Raw genomic sequence first — 27700 nt, 5'->3', positions numbered from 1 at the left:
TCTTAGTTCCCAAGGTTGGTGGCGCATAGGTGATGTAAGGAATGGTTAATATTTCTTACAGCGCCTTTGTCTATGGGAGGTGGTGACCACTTACCATCAGGTGGCCCATGTGCTCGCCCGCCAACAAATGCCATAAAAAAAAAAACTCAAAAATGATGATGATTGAAGGGTGTAATGCCATTATGTAAACTCATTTTTTAAATCCTTTTAAAGTGTCAATAACAAAAAGCCCTTCTAAGATATGAAACCTCCGTGTACCAAGGACAACTGTGCAATTTCAAATCAATAGTTTATCAAAGACTAAAACAAACAATAATTTAAATATAATATAATATTAGAATATAAATTGAAAAGGTAATATCATCGACTCATGTATTAAATTTTGTGAACCGATCGGTCGCGCGCCTTTTAAAATTTATGAGAAGCTCAGGAGTTAGGTAATTTCATAGTCATAGGTCTATGTATTATGCATTGCGTATTTCAGGAGTGTTTAAAATATTATAAAGTAATTATTAAAAAAGAGGAATTTGAATTTTGTGTCTTACGTAGGCCTAGATTTTAATAATAGCGACCGCTTTTTTTTAATTATCTTCGTTCTATAGTTTCTGTTAAATATTTTAACAATTCACTTAAGTTAGTAAAATAAATCGCTCCACGAACTTCTTTAAAGTTCGAAGCGGACGATAGTGTAGAATTATGGAGTTATGTTTAAAATGATCACTATCATGTGAAGTAAGTGAAGTATTTATTCAAGATAAAATAAAAATTCCAGTGAAAGTTGATGTCATTTAAAATGCAATTTCCTCATTTAAACTTTCCATGGTCGACATTAAATGTACACATATTACGAAGAGATAAATCAGATAACAGTGTTAAGTATAAATTATGGCTATAAAGTGAAAAAGAGAAATATAATAATTGAAAGATGATTATTTAAAAATAAATAAATATTGGACAACATCACACACATTACTCTAATCCCAATGTAAGTAGCTAATGCACATGGAAAATCACACGTAACGACGGTACCAAAAACACTCAGACCCAAGACAACATAGAAAACTAATACATTTTTTCTACATTGACTCGGCCGGTAATCGAACCCGGTGTACACACTACCCGACCACGGAAGTCTTCGAATGATGGTCGAAGATGATGATATTATGAATAAAAATTAAAGACAATGACAACGATATTGTGGGAATAGCTGAGACTGATTACCACTAGACGAATCCCTGATTGGTCAATTATGAACTATAGTTACCACGTTCAATTTAAAACACGAGGTTCAAAATTATGTACAAAGATATTATTATTTTTAAAATGTCGCACGTGCATATCAATTGTTATGTCATTCATCGGCAAGCGCTCGGTAAAGCTTAATTGGCAGAGCACTGAGAGTGCGATATTCGAGGCTTCAAGTATTGTGTCACAACTTTTGACACGATTTTCAAGTGAATAAGCCATCTGTTCCGGCTACGAACGGGTAAAATCATTAATCATTAATCTCATATTTTCTTTTACAAAGAGTTTTCGACACATAATTGTTCAACACAATATCATATAATTGCGAATTATTTTTTAAACCTTACTTTTAATTAATATCATAGTGTTAATAAAGCTATAATGAGAGGAAATAAAAGCCGAAGGCCGAACACAGAGGCAAGGCTTGGAATTTAGTTGTAGAACTCAGGAAGCTTCACACGTTTAGTCGTGCCATGCTGTATATCTTCAGGCTGTATATCTGCAGCCAAATGGGCCGGCACGCCCGGGGAAGTACCACTCTCTAACAAAAAACCGAAAGTGGTAGCTAAGCTGCCGCTTTTCGTACGGTATGTGAGAAACCCGGAGGCCGAATCTGCCTCCCTACTCCCTCTTAAACATTAAGTTTCAATTTAATCTTTTTTTTTTTGTAATTTTGTTACCATGTTACAAAATTAAATAACAAACAGCACTAGTTGACAAAACCGCACCATTGTCTTATCCTAAGAGTACTGTTCCGTGTTCAGGGTCGCTGTATTCAGTGCTAAGTTTACAGTTCTCACAAACTGCGGTGCTACGTGAGATGCCTGTTGAAACTTTAGTTATAATAACAATTAATTTGCCTCATTCCGCTTTTCTTTGCTGCTATGACTCGACGCAGGAAATATTCTTGGCGACACAAGGTACAGCCATAATTAATATTACTTTAACGTAATTATTATACTTTAATAATAATCAATCTCTGGAGATTGAAAGAAGTACGTTATTACATATAAATAAAAACTATGGCTGCCTCGTTGGTCTAGTTACTTAATGTATAATAGTCATATGTCCTAAGGTTCAGGGTTTAAGCCTCATGTCGGGGCGATAAAGAATCATTGGGTTTTTCTATCGAATAATTCTCAGTAACAATCCGAAGTCTGGAATTTAGTATTACATTTATTGGTTAATCAAACCCTTACGCTTAGCATCGATGTGCTTTGTAAACACATGGTTTCGTTTGACGACTGAATATACCGGTTTGAGCTAGTGTAATTACAGGCACAAATAACTCTCTAAATAATAAATCGTTTACGTTTTTTCAGTTTTTTACGATATCTGTAAACGGAGTTTTTAAATTTTTCACTTAACATAAGGTATGCCATTTGCTTCCCTGACACAAAGAAAGTGAAATATATACGCCCCCCCCCACACACACAAAAGGCTTTTCACGGAGAATCATCAATCAATTTATTTGTTTTTCGTATACGCACAACTCGATATTTCCACATAATCTGAAAGTGCTTTGGCGTGTGACGAGAGCAAACTTTGACATCAAAACAACAAGGAGTACGTTCACCATGAAATTCGATTCTTATAAAAGAAAAAATAAGAAAATAAATCTCAGACAGCGCAGCCAGCGCACGCTTTATGTCGGTACTAATCCTATTTTTAATTTCGCTGTTGTTTTTTATACCTTTATTATAATATTACTTTCCTTTTACATGCAAGGGTAGAGAATAAAGTTATCCTGTGTAGCAATTACGGTTTCAATTTAGCGTAGTTATATTTAAGATAATCTCCGAGTGCAAAATGTGAACTCAATATTATAATTACCTTTTACAAATAGTATCAAACAAAGTCACCGTCTGCTTCGCCTTAAGCTCTTAACGAATTTGACTAATTAAAAGAGTGATGTTTGTATGAATCATTTGTAAATATTTTGTACGAAATGGAAGAATGGATGATATCCTAAAAACAGTTGTCGACTTACCCTTATAAATCTAGTTAACTAAATCTTCGTAAATACATAAAATAAATGTACTAAATAATTGTAGATTTCAAAAGGTCTTAAGAAAAGTCTGCAAAAGCATGTTTATACCTTTTAAAGTATAATCATGATACCTATTTTTATCTATTACAGATTAGTAAAATGACAGGTGCGAAGCGATTATCCATAATTCATTAATCGTCCTTAAGCGAATAAATATGTTGTCACCTTAGCCATTTATTATAGACTAAATTGTATCTTACTCTATCATTCGAAATAACTCTTTTGAAGATAATAAAGATTTCAAATTAAGTGCAGTCAAATAATTCTTTAGCGGCGAATTTGGTAGACAGAATTTTATCTCTACAACCTGGTTCACGTCGAAGAATAAATATACGTATGGACTTTCTTACTACGTGATACGAGGAACGATTATGTTATTTCTTACCGTATCGACATCTTGGGGCCGTGGTGACTTAGCATCAGGCGGCCTATTTGCCAGGACGCCTATGATATAAAAATACGTACTCTCAGAACTTGGGCGAGTCGCTAGTGCGGTTATATTTTAAATGCACTGCGTGGAAATGTTTTTTCTTACATATAACTTATTAAGGTACAAGTAAAAAAATATATCCTATAATCCATATTATTAATTGTAAATAAAGAGTACTGAATAATTCAAAAGAAACGTACATATTGTACATGTTTCCGGAATAAAATAATACACTATACTTTACACAACATTGAATTGCATTATGGATCGTAGTGTCTATCAGTATGTCATAAATTGATACTTATAAATAAAAGACTTAAAATTTATATTTTAATATAAATAGCTTGCTGTGTGCCAGAAAGATAATTGCAACTACTTATCGTTGATAAATAATATTCATGCCCTTTTCAGATAACATCGTAGGTTGGTAGTAGTTTGACCGTAGAACGGATTGTACAATACACAAAAGGCAAAAAGTCCGCTATTGTTGAAACTGTCAAGGTGCAGACCAAAAGGCATAAAGCGAAGCTTTTATGACGTTCCTCTTTGTGGACGATGTCCTCTATACTATTTATTAAAGATACACTGTGACCATCAACGTGTATGAATAATACCTTAGGTATATATCAGCTCACGTGTCATGTGTTAAAACTCGTTATGAGTCTCTGCTGGTTAATAAATCTTCTTTCATAAATTAAAAAAAAAAAAACTAACTAAACTAAGTTGGGAGTTTATTCCATCGTGCGCATGTTTCTAAACTGCGGGTAGTCAGGATAGTTCAATGTTAAATTTGGTAGAATTACGAGTGTCATAAAATGTTTTCGCTCAAAACAAAATGAATAATACACACATATAAATCCAGTGCACACACAATATTGCTTGACCAGATGTGAACCTGTGATCTTCACTTACGATCCTTTTTATCAATTTACTAGACAATTGAAATATAAAAAAAAATATACAGTCACGGGTTATACCTTATCGATATAATTAAATTTGCAGTTAATACTATTGTTTTCGTTAGAATTATTTGTTAAAATTCTAACACAACGAAAAAAAATTCAGTTTTCGTAATACTGACAAACTTAAAATGACCCTGTTTCTAAGATAGGGGAGATAAGAAAGGACTTTTTCTTTCCTTGAACTAATAAAAAATTTAATTAACTAGCTTGCCAATTTAAAAGAGGTGATAAATTTACATTTCACTTTATTAAATCTTAATATTGTAGTAAGTTTCGAAGTAATAGTTTTAAATAAAAAAAAATTAAATGTTTATAAAATTTAACGCAGTAATCACTTCTGCGAATATAAAATATGAATTTGTACGGAATTATTTGAAACAAAGTATTATATCCCGCATGCTCATTGTAAAAAAATCCTGTGGGCAATTACCGACCCAGGTGTAAGTGTGTAAATAACAGTTATAACGAGCTAACGTGAGGATAAACATGGCGCATGAATGTTTGTTATTTATTATAATAAAAGCCACAGTAAACAGTAATTACAGTGAAAATTTATTAGAACATATTATATATATACATTATGCTTAACATTGTAAAGTAATATTCACACACACATTGGTAAGTTGCTTTATAAATGATATTCAATTAAAATTACTGTCTGCCTATATCTGTATATCCACTCACGTATATTACCCCTAAACGGATTTTGACACGGTTCTCGTTAAAATAAAGAGCGATAAGCAAGAAATTTGTAAATATTTTTTACTAAATGGTCTGATATGATTATGTGTCATTCAAAAACATTTTTCGTACGTTTCTAAAGTTTACGTCTGGTATACATATACATAATAACAATGTAAAAAATATTTTAGATTTTAGAAAGCCATTAAGAAAATTCGTTAATAGCATTTGTCTATCTTTGGAGGCACATTTATAAAAAAAAATTAACTACTACAGATTAGTAGACACATAAAAAATAAATATGTTAGTTACCTTATATATTGAGTATAGATTAAAATTGTGTTTTACATAAAATTTTACGAATGAATAATTCCCGTGGACTGACGGGTTAGAATAGCACTCCCCATCTCTTCCCCTGGGTGTCATAAGAGGGGAATAAGGGACTGGGACGATTGAGGGGAAGGCAGCATCGTCCCCTCTGCAACACTTCATACCTCTTCCCCTACTGCGCTCGTAAACACGCCTGCTCAGTGTGGCAAATATTGGGTATTTTCTTCTACGGTCTACGGTACTAGGGTTGTCAGATATCTGCAGACTGGGGTAGAATTAGATAGTCCGAGAGTCAGGGGACTGACTCTATTTTTGTGAATGTGGTCAAATCTCGCAGGGTGCTATCGGTTTTTTAGTTAATAATAGCATTGTAGGAATCAGTAATGTATCGAGCTAGGTAAGTTGTCCAGAAACTATCTGACCGGTACTCCCTGAAAGTTGTACAAGTTTACTAATTTTGCCATTTTTAAGACACAGAAATAACTAATAACTTTTGATTGGGATTCTAACCCAGGAGCACAAGATCTACAACATTAGACCAACGGCGACAGAGGCACTTATCTTATTATTTAAATAAATGCATAACTTGTACTGGCGTGAATATATAAACAAAGTAGCGTTGTTCATATATTTTTTTAAAGATCTAAAATTATTACAAAAACAATAAAAATATATTATATGAAATTCAAATATAATATAACAGTCCTTATATCGTATTTGCTCCCCCTGTCGCAATCTTAAACTTGAATCATTAAGAAAAGGTTTCCTTATTCTCATTATTCTTGAATTATAAAATCAGAAACGTCACTTAAACTTTGTACATTAATAACTTTGACGTAGAAATTATACTCCATATTTCGTAACATTATTGCGAGGTCAACGTTCTTAGAATGTAGTGATGGGTTTTATTTAATAATTATGATATACATGAACAAAATGGAATAATTTCAAATTGACAAAATCAGTGGTCCTAACTATTGTTTGAAGTATAAATATTTTTCTTCAGTAAATAACCGATGATTTTAATTTAGTTCATACCTTATTTTATGCCTTTTTAAATGTATTAGAGACTTCTTTCATCGCGAACGTTGAAGCTCCTTTTTTCATATTGTGACGTTTTTTTTTACAGATATATCATAAAGAGCTTCTAAATAAATATGATTAATGTTATTTGTTTACGAAGAACGTAATAATTATGCATCAAAAAACACGTTCCTTACTTAGAATATCACAATAATACTAAACGACAGAATTGGATCAGTTTTATACGATACTTTATTAAAACACTCAATTTATAATTAGTTAAATTTTATTACTTGTATTATATTCGTAATTTTGTCACCAATATTTTGTCTTCAAAGAGTAGAAATTACTTGCCCTAATTACTGGTAGTGAACAGACTCCCTAGAGGTTGCCTCTCTTAAATTCGTCGATGACGACGATGAAAAAGGTTGAGTATAAAAAGGTTTTTCTTAAAAAAATATTTACTAGCAAAATTCAAATTTGGAATACCTTGAACACACCATTAACTAGTATTGGCCCTAGTACCATTAACTAACAATTAACATTTCATCTCAAGAAATATTGATTAAAAATAATTATACGCGCATATTGTAAATGCGAAAGAAACCGTCACGTTTAAACCACTAAACCAATTTAGATAAAATTTAGTACGGATATATATAGACTTCCGGGGAAGGACATAGTTTTTTTTTAATTCATCCCTCGAATGGGTAAAGGTAAAGTTATATAAATTTCGTACGGGTCCGCAAGCTCATCATCATAATCGGCCTGTATCAGTCCATTGTTGGACATAATCCTCCCTCAAAGCACCACTGAGCCCGATCTTCGGCCCTTTCATCCACTTCCTACCAGCCATTTTCCGTATATCATCACTCTACCGAACCACAGGGCGTCCTACACTACGCTTGCCGATTTGCGGTCTCCACTCTAGAATCTTCTTGCCCCAACGGCTATAGGTTCTTCGAAAGATGTGACAGGCCTACTGCCACTTCAGCTGGCTAATCCTCTGCCCCCCCCCCCCTATGATAAGTACAATCGTCGTTATATACACATAAATACATATATAGAACAATCACTACAGAACTGTGTTATTAGTTCGCCCGTATCCCTCTAGTTTACTCACGAATGTACCTTATACGTACATTTTACCGTGCGACACACGAATTGTTTATGTATATGTTGTTTCAAACATCCTTGTTCATTATGAACGAAACTACCAGAAGTAATTACAAAGTTTAAGCAGCATTTTTATTTAACGAAAATGTTTCCGAGTTTTTGTTATGTATAAACAATAGGAATACCTATATGTAAGGTATCGCAACTGTCACAGGACATTAGTAATAATGGCCAATGCATCACCAACGTTGGAAAGTAAGATGTAATGTCCCTTGTATGTATCTATATTACTATATATACAATACTGGCTTATTCAAAACTAAGTATCTATTTGTAATGTTAAGGACTAGCGATTTGAAGAAGAGATACTTATTATAGTGTGCACATACAAGTGCATTTTCTTTTCTCTTATAATTATAATCGGATCTCTTGGAACGATAATCCAATATGATTGGAGAGGGGTCGGGTACTTGACCAAAGGTTCGACGTGTTTTTCGAGACACAGCATCGTAACAATGCCAATTTTCGTCTAAAACAATAGGCTCCTTTTGAGGAGAAGGTTTGGAGCACGCTGGTGTTAGTTAGTGCCAGCACCGAGCACGTGATAAATTACAAAATACAAATTAAGCACATGGAAATTCAGTGGTGCTTGCTTAGGTTTGAACCCCCAATTATCGGTTAAGATGCACGCCAATCACTGGTCCATCTAAGTTCTTATATTAAGCTATTATGTAGTATATGAAATCATAAGTATATAATACTGTTTATCGATTTCAACTCGATATGTAAGGAGATTTATATGTTTATTATTTATTATTATGTGTTTACGCCGGCATAAAATGCAACAATCAATACAGTCTTATGAATACATAAGACTATTGATTGGTGCCTTTTAAATGAATACATTTATGTGTAAATTTCTGGTCAGCATGTAATTGATATTGATTTGATAATGATATTATGATAATTCTGATGTCTGCACTTACTATAAACCGACATTGATACTTCTTTTTTAATTTATAAACTGAATCAAAAGTTTTAGCTGTATTGAAAAATGATTTAATTGAATACAATTATATTATTCTTTTATTCCACCAAAAAACGTGAAAAATTACAATATATTTCTATATGGCGCTATTTTATTTGAACAGTGTTGAAAGTGCCGAAACTTTTTTCAATATAAAATTGTAGTGATATACCTAATTGAGATAACTATTTTTTTTTTTCAAATGAAATTAAATTGACTGTTTATATTTTTAATAAAAAAAATTGACCGATGCGTGATTTATGCTTGCTAGTACGGATTTGCTTTTGCAATAGTCATGCGTTCTTAGAGTTAAAGAGATTAAAAGATCTATTGGCTAAGTTAAACAAAAATTTCATTTCTATTAAATATATGTATTTAGATAAATTTTAATAAAAATAAATTAATTGGACTAAAGAAAATACTTTTAAATAATTAAATACCGGTGATATCCCATCAATAAATCAGTATAGCCTTTGATATAGTATAGATTGGACATTATAACCAAATCTTTGGTGAAATTTACGTTACTACAGCCACATTAACTTTAAACATATTTATGATTCATAAATCTAAATCGTTTATTAAAACAATATAAATAAATAAGGCATGACGGCGCAATCGTGGCGCCATCTGCTGAATTATGTCGGAACTAGATTTGACAACTACACTCGTAACTGTCAAAAATCTAGCGGAGCGTCGTGTGGATGGTTATGGCGGCCATGTTGACGGCATCCAGATGGGAAGAATAACCGTCATGGTGAGCGCACCATAAATACGACGAATAGCTTTTGTGCCGATATTATATATTCTACGATAGTTTTTGTTAATTTCGATTGATTTGTGATATAAAAGTGATTATTGAGACAATTAAATTTAATTTTGGACTAAATTTTGATATTTATTTTATTTGAAGAAGCAAAGTGATTTTACAATCGAATTTGACGTTTTATCTCGTTATCCGATTGTACCCACAAGTCATAAATCATGGCGAATCCTGACAAAGATGATCATTCGTCTTAAGGCATATTATTTAACAAAAGATTATATAGATGATTTAAAAGCGTGGAGCTAAAACATGTTGATTTGACAATGAACGTAACTTTGTATTTAAATATCGGAAAAGATTCTTTTCCAACATTTCTTTCCGATTCTCCTTGATATAATCTAAATATACTCTATTTGAATAAAATATATTTTGATTTTGACATCAAAAGTTAAATAAGATTCAAGGTCAACATTTAATTAGCCTTAGCTGATCGAAAGCTAAAACAAAAGGCACAAGGTGTAAGAATAGAGCCAAATCTAACGGTCTCATTACAGCTCAAGGGCACAACCGCCAGACGGTTTATTGATTTAACATCATTTACTGTATTGTTGTTCTTAGTAGTCTCACTTATTATGATAATGTCTATCAACATATTTCTATATGTAAATCCTATGCTTCGTTTACAACTGATTCCCTATCATGTTTATATGTCAGTAACACATTTTACTTAAAGCTATTACTCCAACGTAAGTATAAACTTTAAATTGCTCACGGAATCAGTCAACCACAAAAATCACATCGTTATTTGAACGTTTTAAATCACATATTATTAATTATATTAGGCAATTTCATTCAAACTTTAGCATGAAGAGTCACGTAAAGAATCATAACTACCCTACTATTTTGAAATGTGTCAATAGCATTTTGTATATCTGTAATACAATTTTTCATGCAGTGGAAACCTATAACCCGGATTCCTGGGTTAGTGAATCGGGTCATATGGGATTTCTACTCACTAAAACCCCTCATATTCCTCGTTAGTGAGTACGGCAGCACGAGGGCATTCCATCTGCCGTCTTCCCTTGGAAGGGACGAGACGAAGCCTTCGTCGACTTATCGACGTCGTAGATCTTCGTCGAATTATCTAAGATACCCTCATTGCGACGGTACTAGTGACATTACCATATAACTTAAGACTTTATATAGAAATCTCAGGCTCAAAAAATTCGTGAAGATATCCACGAGGTATATACTAATGCCAACCACACAATTAATTATCCCAGTTCATCACTCAGTACTGCACATGCACAACAACGCAGGGTTCAGTAATTCTTCAACAGATCGTTTAGTGTGTATAAAGTACATATTTATAATTATTTTATCGTTATTTATTTATTTTATATCGTCGAAATAAATAAATAAATAACTATAAAATAATTATAAATTACAATCAGTGAAAGATTTATATTATAATACAGAAGTAAAGCTACACTATAATATTACACATTGCACATACAGTGTAAGTTGGCTTAATAAAATATCATTAATAATTAATAAATTTAATATTAAAAAATAAGGGTTGGGTTAGAAAAAAAAAACATAACTCATATTTAAAAGTATTTGATAAAAAAAAGCTTCAATGTATTTTTAAGCCTGTACAATTTAAGTGTGACAAGTCAAGACAATAAATATAAAGTAAATAGAAGGTAAATATATTATATTATGTTTTATGAATTGAATATCCAACATCTTAGCGTTATATCGCCTGTGTTTAGAAAGAACAGAAAATAATTTTCAACATTACCATCCTTGAAAAGAAATATTAGAACGGAACTAAGCGAACTGCTCTGAGAAGTCTGAGCAAAGAGAGGTTTGTTTAAAACCCCTATACCAATTAAACTACCTGTTACTTTATAAATCTCTTACTGTTGTTTATTTTTTTTATTTTGCTTGAGTTATTGGTTCTTGTAAAAGATGCTTAAAGATAATTTAGTTAGTGGTTCTAGGGCTTTGTATCTCAGTTGAGTAGGTTCTATGAAGTCGGCAGTAACTCTATCACTACATAATAATGCGTTTTATATTTGTTTAAGCCGTAAGTGAACTAGTGTATATTTAGGCGTAGGGGTCGAAATATTTTACTTAACAAAACGGCGTATGACGTCATCAAATTTTATTATCCGAAAGTCAATCCTTGTATGTCTTCTAATTATAAATTTAAGAAAATGTCTAAGCTATCTACTATAGTTGATTCTACTGTACAACTCCTTGTGCGGTAGGTATTAAAATTTATGAATATGATGACTTTAAAAAGAAAAATAATCGAGATGCCCCCTACCTAGAAAGAAACAATATGGGTTTAGTTTTGAAAAATATAATATAAATATTAGACTCTACGTAACTCTATGTAACTCTACTATTTTCATAAACTTTTGTAATACTAGCACAGACTTTACAAAATATAAAGAATAATAATAAATTTTTTGCTAACGCGTATATTGATATTGTCGATATTAATGAAAATTCGCCTATGAAAATGTCGCTTATGAAATTTGGACTCGACTTAGATAAGATCCGAGATGGCCCAGTGGTTAGAATGCGTACATCTTAATCGATGATTGCGAGTTCAAACCCAGGCAAGCACCGCTGAATTTTCATGTGCTTTCATGAGCTTTTCTTGTGTTTATAATTCATCCCGTGTTGGGTGATGTAGGGAATCATCGTTAAAAAACCTGCGTGTGTCTTAATTCAACGAAATTCTGCCATATGTGAATCCGTCGACCCACACTGGGGCAGCGTGGTGCAATATGTTCCTAACCTTCTCCACAAAGAGAGAGGAGGCCTTAGCCCAGCAGTGGGAAATTTACAGGCTGTTACTAATATTATCTTAGATTTAGGTTAAAATTACTGATATAACTACAATTTAGATTAAGACTAATGGAACGGATATAGAGTAAGCGTATGCAGTGCTAGATATTCCTGCATTTATCTATTTTAATGAGGATGCCTTCTCGGACATAGAACTTGGATCTTAATCTGATGACGTCATACGCTTTTTTTTAAGTAAAATATGATGTCCCTTATGCCTAAGCACACACTAAGTCACTTACGGTTTAAACAAATATAGGTTAAGATAATAATTTACATATAGAACAAAAACACAATGGGAGCCACGTGACGATCTAATTTCTGCAAAATTTGTATCCTACTAATCTACTAAACGAAGTATCACGTAACAAGTCCTTAAATTACTTATTATTAAGAGGTCTTTGTTCAGGAGTGACACAGTTATGAGCGTGTTAATATTACTTCCTACGATAAAAAAAAAACATATCCAGATTATAAGCAAAGGAATAAAATTATATCATCTCCGATTTCCTTACATAATAAATGTTATTTTAACAGGAGTAGGCCAAGGCTGTCGCATTCTGGCTGAATGAGCGAACCGTTCAAGTCCAAAATCAACATACCCGAGGGAAATGGGGAAAAATTCTGAATATGTCGGCGGTGCATGTTATTTACTAAAACCTTCGGATACAAATTCACAATATCATTGGTACTTCATTTGATAAAATCATAAATGATGAAAACTTTTTGTCTGATAGTAAATTGTAAGGGTATAGCCTATAGTTATTTATACATATAATAAAATTGGAGTATATGTTTGTAATATTAAAATAACCACTTTTTTTAAATGCAAATGTAATCTCTGGAACGGCTGGACCGATTTTGGCGAGACTTTCACTGGCAGATAGCCGATGTAATAAGGAGCAACTTTTATTTTAGAATTATTTATAAAATAATAATAAAGTCACGGTCTCATGTTCAAATACTGTTCAGTACAGCGCGCAGACCTCGCGCATGCCACAACTCCGCCGTCACGGCGGGTTCCTCCCACCAACGACTTAATATCACAAAAACGGCCTGAATTAACAAATAACTTTTTTGTTAAATTCAAACGCGCACGAAGTCGCTGGCACATCAAGTTGGTAATCTAAGAAAAATTAACCATTACATCAATGTTTTATTTACTTTGGCTCACTCACTCACCGATACACAGCAATATTAATTGCTGTTTGGCGGTAGAATATATGGCAAGTAGGTGGTACCTACCGAGTCGAGCTTGCACAAAGACCTATCACCAAGTACACTCGTTAGATATGCTCTTGTAAGATTGTGCTCGTTCATAGGCATTGTAAATGAAGAGACAGTACTACAATCCTTTGGGAACTGTTATATTATTTAAAATACACGTCTGCTGTTACTTTAACGTTGACCCAGAATAATAGCAACTGTCATACGAAGATTCAATTCAAATTATGTCTCAGAGAAAAATATTTGATATACAAAATCAATTAATACTCTTGTTATGTTAATTATAATAATTAACATAACAAGAGTATTCATTTGTTTTAAATACAGACTAAATTTAGCTGTATGATATTTACGAATCAAATGAATCTGAAGAAATTTTAGTATATATTAATGCCGTGACGGCAAACGATATGTATTTTATTAAACAACAATTACTAATATTAAAAAATATGAAGTTCATGTCAAAAAATATTGATAAATAAGGCATATTACTCAATACAAGATAATATTAAAGATAAAAAGGCGTGGAGTCTATTGATTTCTAGGCAGGATATATAAAAATTTAATTGTTTTTTACTGACATACTCTGTCATTAAAATGGTGGATAAGTAGCTAGTGAGTTTCTTCCGGGTTCTTCTCGGTACTATCTACTTTCCGAACCGGTGGTTGGTTTACATTTTTTATATATTTTAAGGAATTTTGAAGCCTGTAGGTTTGTTTATAACCTACAGGTTTGTTTTGATTTAATTTCAATGAAAACTATAAGTCACCTACATTCATCTACATTTGGCGACAAAATGATGAAACCTTTTTTAAATGAAAATTTTAATGTCAAATAGTATACATACATATTCATATTAGAACGCGTGCATCTTAACCGATGATTTCGGGTTCAAACCCAGCCAGGCACCACTGAATTTTCATGTGCTTAATTTGTGTTTATAATTCATCTAGTGCTCGGCGGTGAAGGAAAACCTGCATGTGGTGGAATTTGCTTCAAACCTTCTCCTCAAAGGGAGAGGCCTTTAGCCCAGCAGTGGGAAATTTACAGGCTGCTAATGAGATACATACATATATAATGAGTTATATAGTATTTTGATGTCAATGTACTATAAAATAATACTTGTGCCCGCAACTTCGCTCGTATGGAACTCAGGTACCATAACATTATATAGCATCTAGATAGTGATTTTTCTTCTACCTTTACAAATGTTATTATTATGTTCAAAGCCTTAAAGTCGCTGATTTATAGTGAAGAATTACAAAACTCCTTTTAGTAGTTTCAGTGTTTAGTAGTTTATCCGATTACAGCAAACAAATCTTTCCTCTTTATAGTATTAAGTACATATTCGTAAATCAATTAAGTTAAATACTATCCGAGCTGCTAAGGGTCGGGTCGTATATTTTTAGAAGCAGTTTCTAATGAAAACGTTTCTAATTAACGCTTGAACACTGAAATCTGTTTGACAAAAACTGATTAAATACGTTAGAAGGTTATATGGATTCCTTTATAGCGTTCGTAACTGGATTTAAGAAAATAATTTATCTTCTTTTAAGTAAACTGTTCTACTGTTTATTATATGGTAATACTGATTTTGAACTTTTTTTTTTACAGTTTAGTTAGCAAACTGTGGAAAGTGATTACTATAGCCCATGGATATCTGCAACACCGGGAGGGATCCAGGTGCGTTGCCGGCATTTAAGATACTGTGTACGCTTTTTTATTGAAGGTTTCCAAGTCGTAATGGTTCAGAAAAACCCGCCGGCAAAAGATGGTTCCAAAGGGTGGTTGTGCGAGGCAGAAAATGCCTGAAATACTAAAGAAATATTAATACCAGATTTGAAACTGTCCTTATTTGCTTGAGTGCGTTTTTAATTTGTTCGTATCATGCGAGCGACCCATTTCAATTAGAAGTACTATTAGTAATGAGTACAATTATGATATTTACCTGACTTCGTGGTTATTCTTTGCGCAAACCAGTCTGGGTAGGTACCGCAATACTTAATATTATTGTATTCGTTTAGAAGAGCAAGTGAGCCAGTATAACTACAATCACAAAAATAGTCTCTCCCACTACGTAATAAAGTCCAAAAAATTAACTACTTAGTTTCGTTTAGCACATAAACAACTCAGCGAGCTAACCTTGCATTTAAATTAACAAAAAAAAGCTTAAAATTCTTCAAGGTTTTGGCACCGACTTCGAACACTTTTGTAGTATATTTAAAACTTTTTATACAAGACATAATTGCATTCTTTTTTATATTGTTGTGCATTTTCTTTTGTTTTTCATTTTTTTTATTTATTTAATAGTTTTTTTTTTATGTTTTTTAATTTTTAATGTATATAGTAGTATATCGTGGAACGAGGAGACTATTTTATCCATAATCCATAAAACCGGGATGTCTCATTAAGTAATTTAGGACAGTATATTACTTAATTATTTTTTTGCCACATGTTTTCTATTTTATGTTAGAAGATAATACGATATTATTCAACCAGTACATTCACCTTATTCAGACTCACGTATTTTATTCCCATGTTTATTAAAATTTCTTGTTACATCACTATAATACAAGTTTTTATATAAAATCTTAAAGGCAAATCCGTGAGCAATTTGTAAAATTAAGGTATAAGACAATACTGTAATGCTTAAAATCGAATCATCATTTTTAATTCGATTTTCAGGTCAGGGGCCCGCACCTTTTTACGCATTGGATATCTTCAGAGAGGTACCCGGGTCCCCAGAACCCGGTTAATAAGATTCTCGACACTAAAACTACGGAGAGGCGGGATGGTGTTGATACAACGCATATTTTAATAATCATCAGGGGCTATTGCCTCGGGGTCCATACCAAAATGGGCCCCCAAATCCTTAAATCCAGCCCTGATTGTTATACAGGCGAATACTCCTAATATGGAACCACGCTAAGGACGTACCAATATCTTAAAGGATTAGTATATTCTAGAACAATCTGCGTCACCTTTTCTCTATTTTAAGATAAATATAATTTAAGCGGTTTGACTAAAGAGACAAAAAGGAATTCCTTCAGGCATTGAGTCCGCCTTTTGTTGCAAAATACAATTTTATTTATTGATTAGTAAAGTTTTTATAAATTTAAAAATATATTTAGTTCTACTCCTTTTTGCTAGTTTTTACGATCGATCTATGTTAGTATATCAAGATTCAAATCTTTCAAATTAATTTTGTGTCTGTTCCATTAAGCCGATTAAATTATATACTTATAGTGCTGGTAACAATGACATAAAACAATAATAATCGATCATATTAAATTTAATTTTCTGCAATAGAAGTGTCAATGCATCTTGAAAAATATATAATTAATAATTTTGGACTTACGTTGATTGCTATTAGTTTTATTTGTTAGAAATATTTTGAAAATCTTTCCTTGTAATAATATTAATAAAAAATTTAATCGAACATCATACAACATACCAAGAGAAAACAGTTATAACAGACATAGTACGAAATAGGGATAGACGATATTTATCGTTCATTCAATAATCATACTTGCAACCGAGAGAATACTAGTGTAATTTAATAACTTTTTTTTAAACAAACTACAAAAAATTAAGTAATAAATTTAAAAATTTTCAGTGAACACCTCGTGAATATGTTTATACAGATTAATTGAGAACATATATATTTTTAAGTCCGTTAAAAAAACAAACTCGTTCGTTTTTATAAGTAAGAATTTTGGACGGAGGCAAAGTAATTTCATAAATTATCCGCCAGGGGCGGTGCACGGTTCTCTATATAAATTTTTCTTTAACACAGACGTGATAGTTTGTGTTTAAATTTCGCACTTGGGGCGCAAAGCTCATTTCACACGAAACCTTAACTTTTATACGGGATTTATTTTTCCTTATGACTTTAATAATTATTTATAACAAGCAGTACTAAATAGAGATTCATAATTATATTATCATACATTTTATACATTTCATTTTATAAATATGGCATTCTTATAGATTTAAAAAAAAAATCATAGAGATTCGTATATATTTTAATTTTAAAGAGCGGTGGTGAAGAATATTCGTGACATCAGGGCCGTTTGCCGTCACGGTATGATGTCGGCCCTACTAATAAGGCGCAAAAATAGATGCTTCATATCAACGTACGACGAGTTTTACTTTATTGCTTAACTTGAAAACACATTTTTCATAATTAGCTTCAAAGTTTTTAGATTAGTTATTTTGACATTTATTTTATATAACATTTTCAGTAAAATGAGAATGTGTGGGTATTTGTGTAATAAAGTCCGGTTTTTATTAGGTTGTTACTAAAGGCAAAAATACCTTCGTTACTAATTTTCATACGGTGTCTTTGAAAGGTAAACATTTTTAATAAAATATTTGATGTACGGTCCTGTGTGTTTAAACGTAAAATAAACGTTATGTTTCGTATATCGTCTTTGACAAGCAAAAAAGGAAAATATATATAATATTTTATAACTATACTAAAGTAGATTTATATATCATCAAGTATTTTTATGGCGCTTTCCGCCATAGGAGCTGACAATTAAGGCTAATCTTTATTAAGGCTTCCCTCTAGTTAATTGAAGGTGTCGAGATTCAAAGCAGATATTCTTGTTTCGAAACGAAAACAAAGGCTATAATGGATATTTGTATTTCATAAGTTTTTGTTTTAATTGGACGCTAAATGATTTTGTTTCAATGTATTATGTTTCTAATAACGTTGTCGTTCAACAAACAAGATTAAATGAGAGAAGAATAAATATTTACTAATAAATGAAATCTTCTTTATAAAGAATAACTGAAAAACTACTATACTTACATACATAAAATTCATACCAAAGATTCAGCGCGTTTAAGTGAAGGTTTTATAATATTGTAATAGTATATAAGTAGCTTAACACTGTAGTTTCGCCCGCTTTTAATTTAGACTATTGATGTAAATAGCATGCATTTAACGTTCTTGTTTAGTTATATTTAAGTTTTATTATGAAAAATAAACGAGATGGCCCAGTGGTTAGAACGCGTGCATCTTAACTGATAATTTCGGGTTCAAGCCCAGGCAGGCACCAATGAATTTTCATGTGCTAAATTTATGTTTGTAATTCATCTCGTGCTCGGCGGTGAAGGAAAACATCGTGAGGAAACCTGCATGGGTCTAATTTCAACGAAATTCTGCCACTTTTGTATTCCACCAACCCGCATTGGAGCAGCGTGGTGAGGAGAGAGTGAGAGAGGAGGCCTTAGCCCAGCAGTGGGAAATTTACAGACTGCTTATGTAAAAATGTAAAAATTATGAAAAAATAAAACGACAATTTATGTTTTAACTAAAAATTTTGTATCACTTGATTTTAATATTGTTGTGGTATTAAAACGTAACACGTTAATAAAACATTTTTTTATGAGACAAAAATATTGAACGATTGACGTTCATTTTTGTATCACTGCGAATGGTAGGTTCAATCGCTTTTTATTCTTATTGGAATTAAAAGTATTGGACTGGAATATATGATTATAGGATAATGTTTATAGACAGCAATTATTTCGAATATTAATACAACTGGTAACCGTTACGCTTACATTGGCTGTGGTATCAGAGTAAATACAACTGTATCAAAATAATAAACATTTGAATAGCTTCAAGGATCGTTACTTCGCCTTGTCTCTACCATCTGTACGTTTAATTGGTTTCGTCCGACGTTACCAAATAATATAACGCTCCTATTAGTTAATATACAGTATTCGATTTAGCTTAGTTTGGTTTTTTATGTTTGTATAAATTGACAATACATTATTGTAAATAAGGTGTAATTCTGAGGATTATTATTACCGCGAATACTTAGTGAATGAAATTAATGAATTCAATTAGTTTTCTCGTTTGCTGCCGTGACAAGAATATATCATGAATATTAGATATCGCATAATATCGCAAATAAACGATTATTAATATAATGAAAAATAAAACTGTTCCGGGAAAACATGGACACTTTCCGTGAGCTCAGTTCCAGCAAACGGTCATTTTCTGGGAAATCCTTGCGTTTACGCTTAATGTTTGAAATTTAAAATACTTAAGTAGATAGTTGTGTTAAAATATAACTATCACTCGCTTCGTCACGATTTTTAAATAATTATAAAGCCATTAAAACCCTTACATCTCAGTTTATTACGAGATATTTTTTAAATGTTTTGTAACTTTAGGTTTTATTATTTTTCAATATCGGAAAACTGTTTAAATATAATTGAATTTTATATGAATTAGAGCGAACCTACGACTACTGGTTCTTTAGCAAACGAGCAATTGTGACCACGTATAAAAATACTTTATGATTGTGATTTATATATAAATAATATTTTCGTTGAAATTTAAAGTCCGTATAGCTTTTTAAGAATTGTAATCATATATTATACTTCTTTGTATAGACGGAAAGTAATCACGATTTTTCAAATATTATTATGCATTTTCAAAACGTGATTTCTATTATTTGATAAATATTTTATATATAGAATTTTCGAAAAAAAAAAATCACACGATCTCGATTCGTCGGTGTCGTAAGAACCAGCGAAGAGAATTAAGTTAAGCTCCTCATATCGAGTAGCGTCAACCCGTACAGGGTTCGAATTCATCAGCAAGAGCATTCCTAAGACGAGTTGGCGTCGGACTGGCGACCGGAAGTCTGCCAAATCCTTTTTTCATGGAGCTCACACAGTGTGCCTACTGCACAAATCGAATACGACAAGTGCATTATGGTGGTGATAGTAATATTCTGTGCTATTATGTTTATTTTATGCAAAACGTAGAAATAAGGAGTAAACCATTGATATGAAAATTTATGATGTGAAATTTACGATCATTTTATAGTAAACTTTGAAACAATATCGTTTATTTTTGTAATATTTTTGAATATAATATATTTATTTATGAATGTATTCTTTGCTCACACGAGAATACACGAAAATATACAAGCGTAAATCGTACAACGTCGTTAAAAATGTATAAAGTACTTAATATAGTAATGTTAAGATTCACGATTTTCAAAAATTTTTTGTGGATATTTAGAAAATAATATAAACGAAATAATTTAATATGAAAAAAAAACTGTTTTAAAATAAATTTATTTACAAACAGTTATTTATTTATATTTAAATTATTTGCGATAAATTAAATTCGTAGACGTCATTGCGTCGTATAACAACACTATTTTGAAATATTTATTTATTTAAAAGAACAAAATATGAATTACAAAGTAAAGTTTAAGTTATATTTTGTTTTAGTTAAAATTAAACCAACAATGAACTCTATTTTTTACATCACTTCAGACTTCAGACAACATACACGCAGTTTGTTTTCTTGATTCGCTTGTGTTTTGTAAGTATAACGTCAGTCATCCTTGTGTGAACAATAGCCTATTGTAACGGATGTACAATAGAAAATTCGAATATAACACTATAATATTTCACCCCGATGATTAAATAAGCTACTAAGTACCTTACACATTTGTCGTCATGTTAAAATTAATCATTAAACGTCAATTTAATTTTTTGTTATTTCGAATCGTTGTTTATTTATATTATACTTAGTTTCGTTATAGTTTACATTTTGTTATTTGAACACTAAAAAACAAAAATTAATAAAAATGATCACTGATATATTTTTAAGAAGGCTAAAAAGTATTGAATTAAAAAAAATTATAATAATCAAAATCACGTTTCACGCAAAAATTAACGCGGTATTTAAATTTTGGTGTTTTATATCTAGTTTAATTAAAAATTTGTATATTTTTTTAAAAAAGCTTTTTTTTAAAATATAAGTTCGTACTTACCAGGGTCGTGTTTGCGAGCGTCGGTTTGCGTGAGCGACATGAGTCTGGCGTGTTTCACACACCGGTTGCGCGCGGATACTGGCGGTACCAAACGAATCGTTTGAAACGATGGCTTTCGGCGGGATTCTCACGACGTGAACAGTGATGTCCCGCCAAAGGACCCTGACATATAACCCAAATATCGATATAATTATCAATACGATAAAATGCATTTCATCGTATAATTTTTTTACGTACTATATAAGAAAAATTTAAACATTTTACTATTTTAGGTCTAGTAATACAAATAGAATAAGAAAATATTACGATGTCGTTTTATAAATAATCTCCATTGAATTTTGATACTTTTAAATACATGTTGTAATTTATGACAATATATTTATTATAAAATATGATATAAACTTTAAAAAAACCTCCTTATTTAATTTTTAGTCCTTGAATTCGTTACCAATCTCAGTTGTAAGTTTATTTTCTTGATGGTTGTCAGGGTACAGTCTCATCCCTACCTTTTGGCGCATGCGTATAAGGCACTAAAACGATTGCCGGGTAGACTTAGCACGTTGATTGATTCACGAAGTTGTGCGCAGGTTAACTCACCCGGCACGTGCCTTAAGTAACGCACTTCCAACCTCAAAGGTCTTCTTACCTCGCTTTATTCCCGAAACTCGTACTAAAACATCCCGGTTCTTAAAGGTCCACTAAAATTGGACTGCTTTATCTGCGCACTTAGAGGAAATGCGCGTCACTTGATTGCAAACTATAACGTACTTGCAAATTCAAGATAAACTAACACGTAGTTCTAAAGTTTGTTAACTTTCGTAGTGACTTAGGAAACTTGCTTTGTCTAATGTAAATAAACGTAAACATTACACAATAACAGCACTATCAGGATTTTATAATTTATATAATTAAAAAACAGTTTAGTTTTAGTAATTATAAGTAACTTTGTATAGCATTATTTTTATATTTAATCAAATCAACATACATTTACTTTAACTAGTAGGCTCTCACGACTTTTCTCGATTTTACAGGATTAACTAAATTTAAAGTTACTGCCGGCTTGGAATGTAGATTCTACCGTTCATAACCGACAAAAACTCAGTAGCTACCAACTCTTTTCTGACAATTAATTTTCATTGATGTTATATAAAATGACATTAATATGAATACCTGCATTTAATTAAAGGGTCATATTTTTCTATAAGACAAGAATCTATGTATTATTAGATATGATCCCACAAATGTACAATAATTTATTTCGTATTATATAAAAGATAAAAACAACGAAAAATTCACTTTAATTGAGATATTCTTCAACCTAATGGACCAAAGATAGTTTAAATATTTTTACCGTAAAGAAGGTTATAATATCTTAAGGTCGGTTAACTCCAACTTTCTTCGTAGTCAAATTTTCACCGTTTAACTTGGCTCTTAGCCATGAAGCCAATATTGAAGCATTTTCTAAAATTCTCTGAATTTTCCGTTCGATCGTTCTTTTGAAATTAAATAATGAAACATATTGGCAGTCTATTTTTCTTTTTCGATTCCATTTTGTGGAAGTTAAGTTTTATACTATTAAAAAAAGTATTTATACTATACAAATTTTAGAAACATTTTCCATGAATTTTCCTGTGTGCTTTGTTAACGATGTCATAAAAAAAATGTATTTACCTTTTTTTTAAATTAATTACCGCTTATATTTTCTCATCAATGTTTAGAGAAGCTTAATTAAATATTAAATTAACAGTCTAGTGTTTTACATAGCGACGCTATTGAATTGAGATTCAGTCAATACCGGAACAACGCCCAGCATACGTAGGAGGCACGACCCGCATAGAACGTAGAGAGACAGATCCAGGTTCGCGAGGGACGAGACCTCCGTCTGCGAGATATTGTTTTGGCACAGAGAATTGGCCTTAACCTCCTTCTTTAAAAAGTCACGGTCCATGAGGAAACGGCGTAGTTGAGCATAATTATTGGGTTAAATAAATTTGTATAAATTAAAGTTTGAGCACATCTGTAGTATGAGACTCTAAAACAAATTTGATTTATATAGAATAAGGTAATGTCGTGTAGAGATATATTATATATACCTCATTAGAAGATATATTGGTTGATATCACTCATCCCGCTGGTTTAATGGCGCTGTTTAGTAAAATGCCTAGGCTCTTAATTAAAAGGCTAATTTAACTAGTTATGAGCGACAAATACAGTATAAATGCTTTTAAAAAAATACATATTGTTACGTTGTTTCGTATTGTATAGATTAGATATTGTTATCTATATTTCATAGTGTTGCGATGTACACTTATTTCTACAAAATAACAAACTATTTCACATTTATGTGGTTGAAATGAAAATATGTTAAATGTATATTCAACGTACATAAAAATAATTACACTTACTAATGTTTAAAATGTACCAACGGGAAAACTCAACTCAATGAAAAACAATCGGACGAAATCAGTGTTTTGTTTAATTAATACTGCTGGTGTTAATTCATTCAATAATTAATTAAAACAATTTGTTACTATTATAAAGCAGGAATGAAGTAAAAATTGTAATGCAAATAATATATTCAGTACTAATTTGTAAAATGTTTAAAAGTTATTTCGTATATATTTTAAACGATTGAATTTTTTTTATGAAACGTAGCTTTATTTTAAATTTCAATACTAAGCAGAAAAATAACTTTAAAAGCAATTTCATTGTTTTAGCTTCCAATCTCAAATAACCGCTTCCTTTGGCAAAGATACAGAGAAAACCGGTTTTAACACGATTCGCTGTATTTTATAAAATATATTTATGTATTTTACAAAATGTCGCATCATTTTTATTGTGTATTTTCCTTAATGTCAATTTATATGTCGCTTAGAAAACAAATTTTCTTCGAATGCCTAAGCGAAAATGAGCGTGAAAAATAAATATTCATTAAATTTATTCTTGAAGATGTAGTGTTCAAGGAGGTTTTACTGCATAAAAGTATTAAGTAAGTAGATATGGTTCCTAGTAACACCTGGCTTAAAATAAGACCATTGATGTGATACACGAGAATTTCATTTTATAGAAAATAATTCTTTATAAGATATTTTCTCTCTTTTCATACACGTGCTACTAACATGCAATTTTAGGTTTGTATTTTGTTTAGCTTATTATTAAGTGTAGTCGTTTCTCAGACAATGCGACGTCTGTAGACTCCACGTCTCGCCGCAATCTAAAATATAAAACATATTTCTATATCCTTACAATTGCTATACTTTAACATTTAAAATCTAAATCTTTGTTCTTACTTACGTATGTACAATGTACATATATAGTTTTTTACTCTTACCCCATGTAAATAATAGGCCACCCTTTTACCTCCCATGGGTATATAGAAGATGACTATGGGAATTTATCGGGAGATCCCCCTACAGTATGTGAAGTCTGTTTTGTCGTTATAAACGCACACTATCATATTGTTAGAGCAAGGTAAAGAGAAACATTTCAAAGGCTCCGTTTAGAGTTAGTTGACCCACTGCAGCCCAATCTCTGCCAGTATTATTTATGATACAGAAACGATTAGATGCTGGTGAAATTTACGATTACGTCGATACTCTAATAATTTTTCACGTTGTGTAAAAACTTCTAGAAAAAGGGTCGCTCCTGAATACTAGAGAGACTGTTTTGGTTCACTACTTGTGGCAAAGCAAATCTATTTAGTTTTAGTATCTTCACTTCACTTTCCTTTGCACTGATATATAGTTCGTATTATATTAATCCACTTATTTGGATTCTTCAGAAAGTTTATTTTCATGTCGAGTTCGTGCTGACGTGAAATTGGCGTGTTTGGTTGACAAACTTCGTCAAAAATCCATACTTTTTAACGAGACAAAGTATGTTCATGCACCTTGTAACCTGTCAGAAGTATATTCTGAAAATCTCTGAAATTGACTTACTACGAAAATATATTATTAGTACATCTACTGAGCATGAATGGGCAGTACTTATTACGACTGCCTGCCTCACGTAGGTTTAGTGACGAAATATAAGGCCATAGACTTTGAGGTCCTGGGTTTAAGCCTCAGGTCAGTAAGAATTTTTTGAATTTTTGAAAACGAAATAGTCTCAGTAACAGCCCGGAGTCTGGAAGTATTTGCACTCCCGTGCCTCGAATGGGATCTTTGCCTTAGCTCTTTCAGCTCGTGTTGGAATTGCCACCCCATCGGATTATGAGGGTGTGGGAATATAAAGTACACCTTTGTCTTTGTGCACTATATTATGGTTGATCTCCCTTGAGATTGACCGCTGTGGCCGGAATCGGTCCGGATGACATATCTTTCTGTGACTAGATATTTTTTGTAATGTAAACTTTTCTACCTATTCCGTCAAGTTCTTTAACATTTAAACTGATCTCAGTGAAAAGAGACTTTAGCGCAATCTATTTCAGTTCTTTGAAGGCAATTGGCAGATTATTATAATTTAATTCAAAAAGATCACATATCTAGTTAGTGAGCAGTAGTGATCGCATGCAGTTGTTGTGCCTATTTGTGTTCGTTTTCTTGTTTTGATTTTTAACGAACGCACAAACATAAAGTTTAAAACTCTTTTATTAATTTCATGATTATATTTTTGGATGATTTTTAATAATTAGATGACGCCTCCGGCTACAAATTCCCAACACAGAGAGTAGCCATTGCGATTAATTTACTCTGAGCCTCACGGTGATCCGGAAAGAGGGGACGAATTTAATTTTAACAAAATAATTTTCGTATATAATGCTTGTAAACAGAGTAAAGTCTGAAATTATGAAGTTATATTTATAATTTCTCATTAGTTTTCATGTAAGTAAATAGTTTGTTTATTGTCTATCTAGCTTGGAGATTGTTTATATTTATAAATGATATATAGTTTATTTGTAGCATGTGTGTTAAATATTTTAAAATTAAGATATATACGAATTGCAATTAAATACAATTAATATACATTTTATAGGTTAACTAAAGCGAAATAAATTTATATTTACCTATAAAATGCTGGACTAACATACGAGAAACATAAAATGAAAAGTAAAAATGAGAAGATTGTAATACGGAACGCGTTCACGGCGATAGCGTGAAGCGCTAAATCAAAAATAACAATGAGATTGCAAAATACGTGCCCAACGTATTGTATACAACAAGCGAATACCATGAACTTGTTCCGTTCCCACCAAATGAAAAAAAAGTCTTGTATGCATCAATATCGTTATAGGTATGACGGTATTGACGATGGCCAGGACAATTAACAAAACCAATGAGACGTTGACATTTTTAACGTAAAATTTGAGTTAACAGTGATTTGATGCTGTTTTGTTTTGACATAATTAAGTTTATTAAATATATAGGTACGTTATATATTCTATACATATTTATAATACCTTTTTCCCAGATTGATTAAGAATTTTAATTTTTACAAAATAATTTTATTCAAATTAAAATTCTGAATGTCTGGGTAGAAATCAACTAGTCCTCCCACTATCTGTGGAGGTAGTGTTAGATGTGGCGTGATGTTACATAATTTCGAAAACGATCACTCATATTAGGTGCTAGTAATTATAATTAAAGTTATTTTGTTCATCTTATAATTTAGTTATAGCGACAGTGAGAGAGACGATCTATCAGTTCACATGTCTAAATGACGCAAAAAAAAAAAAAACGAAATATTTGTAGCAAAGAATTTTATATGAAATTTTCTTTTAGATTTTTTTAAATAAATCACCAGCCATTATTTTTGTAGATGACAAAAATTTGAGAAATTTAATATGACAGATTCATTATAACTAACGAAGTCAGATTATCACATCGTTATAAATATTTTTAATATTATAAAGATAATATTAAAAATATTTTATGACGTAGAAGGCGGCCGCGTAAAGAAATATCAGTCGGAGGTAGCACTTAAAAGATTATTACTTGATGGCTTTTTCTTTTTGTACTATACTTAAGTATCTAAGTTGAGAAGTTCACGCACTGACACGTCACTTTGTTATATGCCTACAGGCAAAACGCTGTCTGTTACTGGGTCACTCATACGAGTGACCACGGGTCACTGCTTAAAACAATAAAGGGTAATGAGTTGTTGTCTAACAAACATTGACGTTATACGTATTTGAGTAGAACCTATTATCATAGTAATCAATACT

At 31.7% G+C, this 27700-nt stretch overlaps 1 protein-coding gene across 1 annotated transcript in view; it reads right to left on the bottom strand.

Moving 5' to 3' along the window:
- The window catches only part of LOC125075915 (dipeptidase 1-like), a 77480-nt gene extending 55878 nt beyond the window's left edge, over window positions 1-21602 (bottom strand). The window contains exon 1 of the mRNA XM_047687762.1: window positions 21538-21602. Coding sequence (XP_047543718.1) covers window positions 21538-21577 — 40 coding nt within the window. The 5' untranslated portion in view covers window positions 21578-21602. The remainder of the gene's footprint in view (window positions 1-21537) is intronic.
- Between the last annotated feature and the right edge of the window lie 6098 nt (window positions 21603-27700).

The sequence above is a fragment of the Vanessa atalanta genome, chromosome Z, assembly GCF_905147765.1.
Source record: "Vanessa atalanta chromosome Z, ilVanAtal1.2, whole genome shotgun sequence".
In the NCBI taxonomy this organism is placed as follows: Eukaryota; Metazoa; Arthropoda; class Insecta; order Lepidoptera; family Nymphalidae; genus Vanessa; species Vanessa atalanta.
The sequence above is the reverse complement of the archived record's forward strand: the minus strand, read 5'-3'. Positions and strand labels throughout refer to the sequence as shown.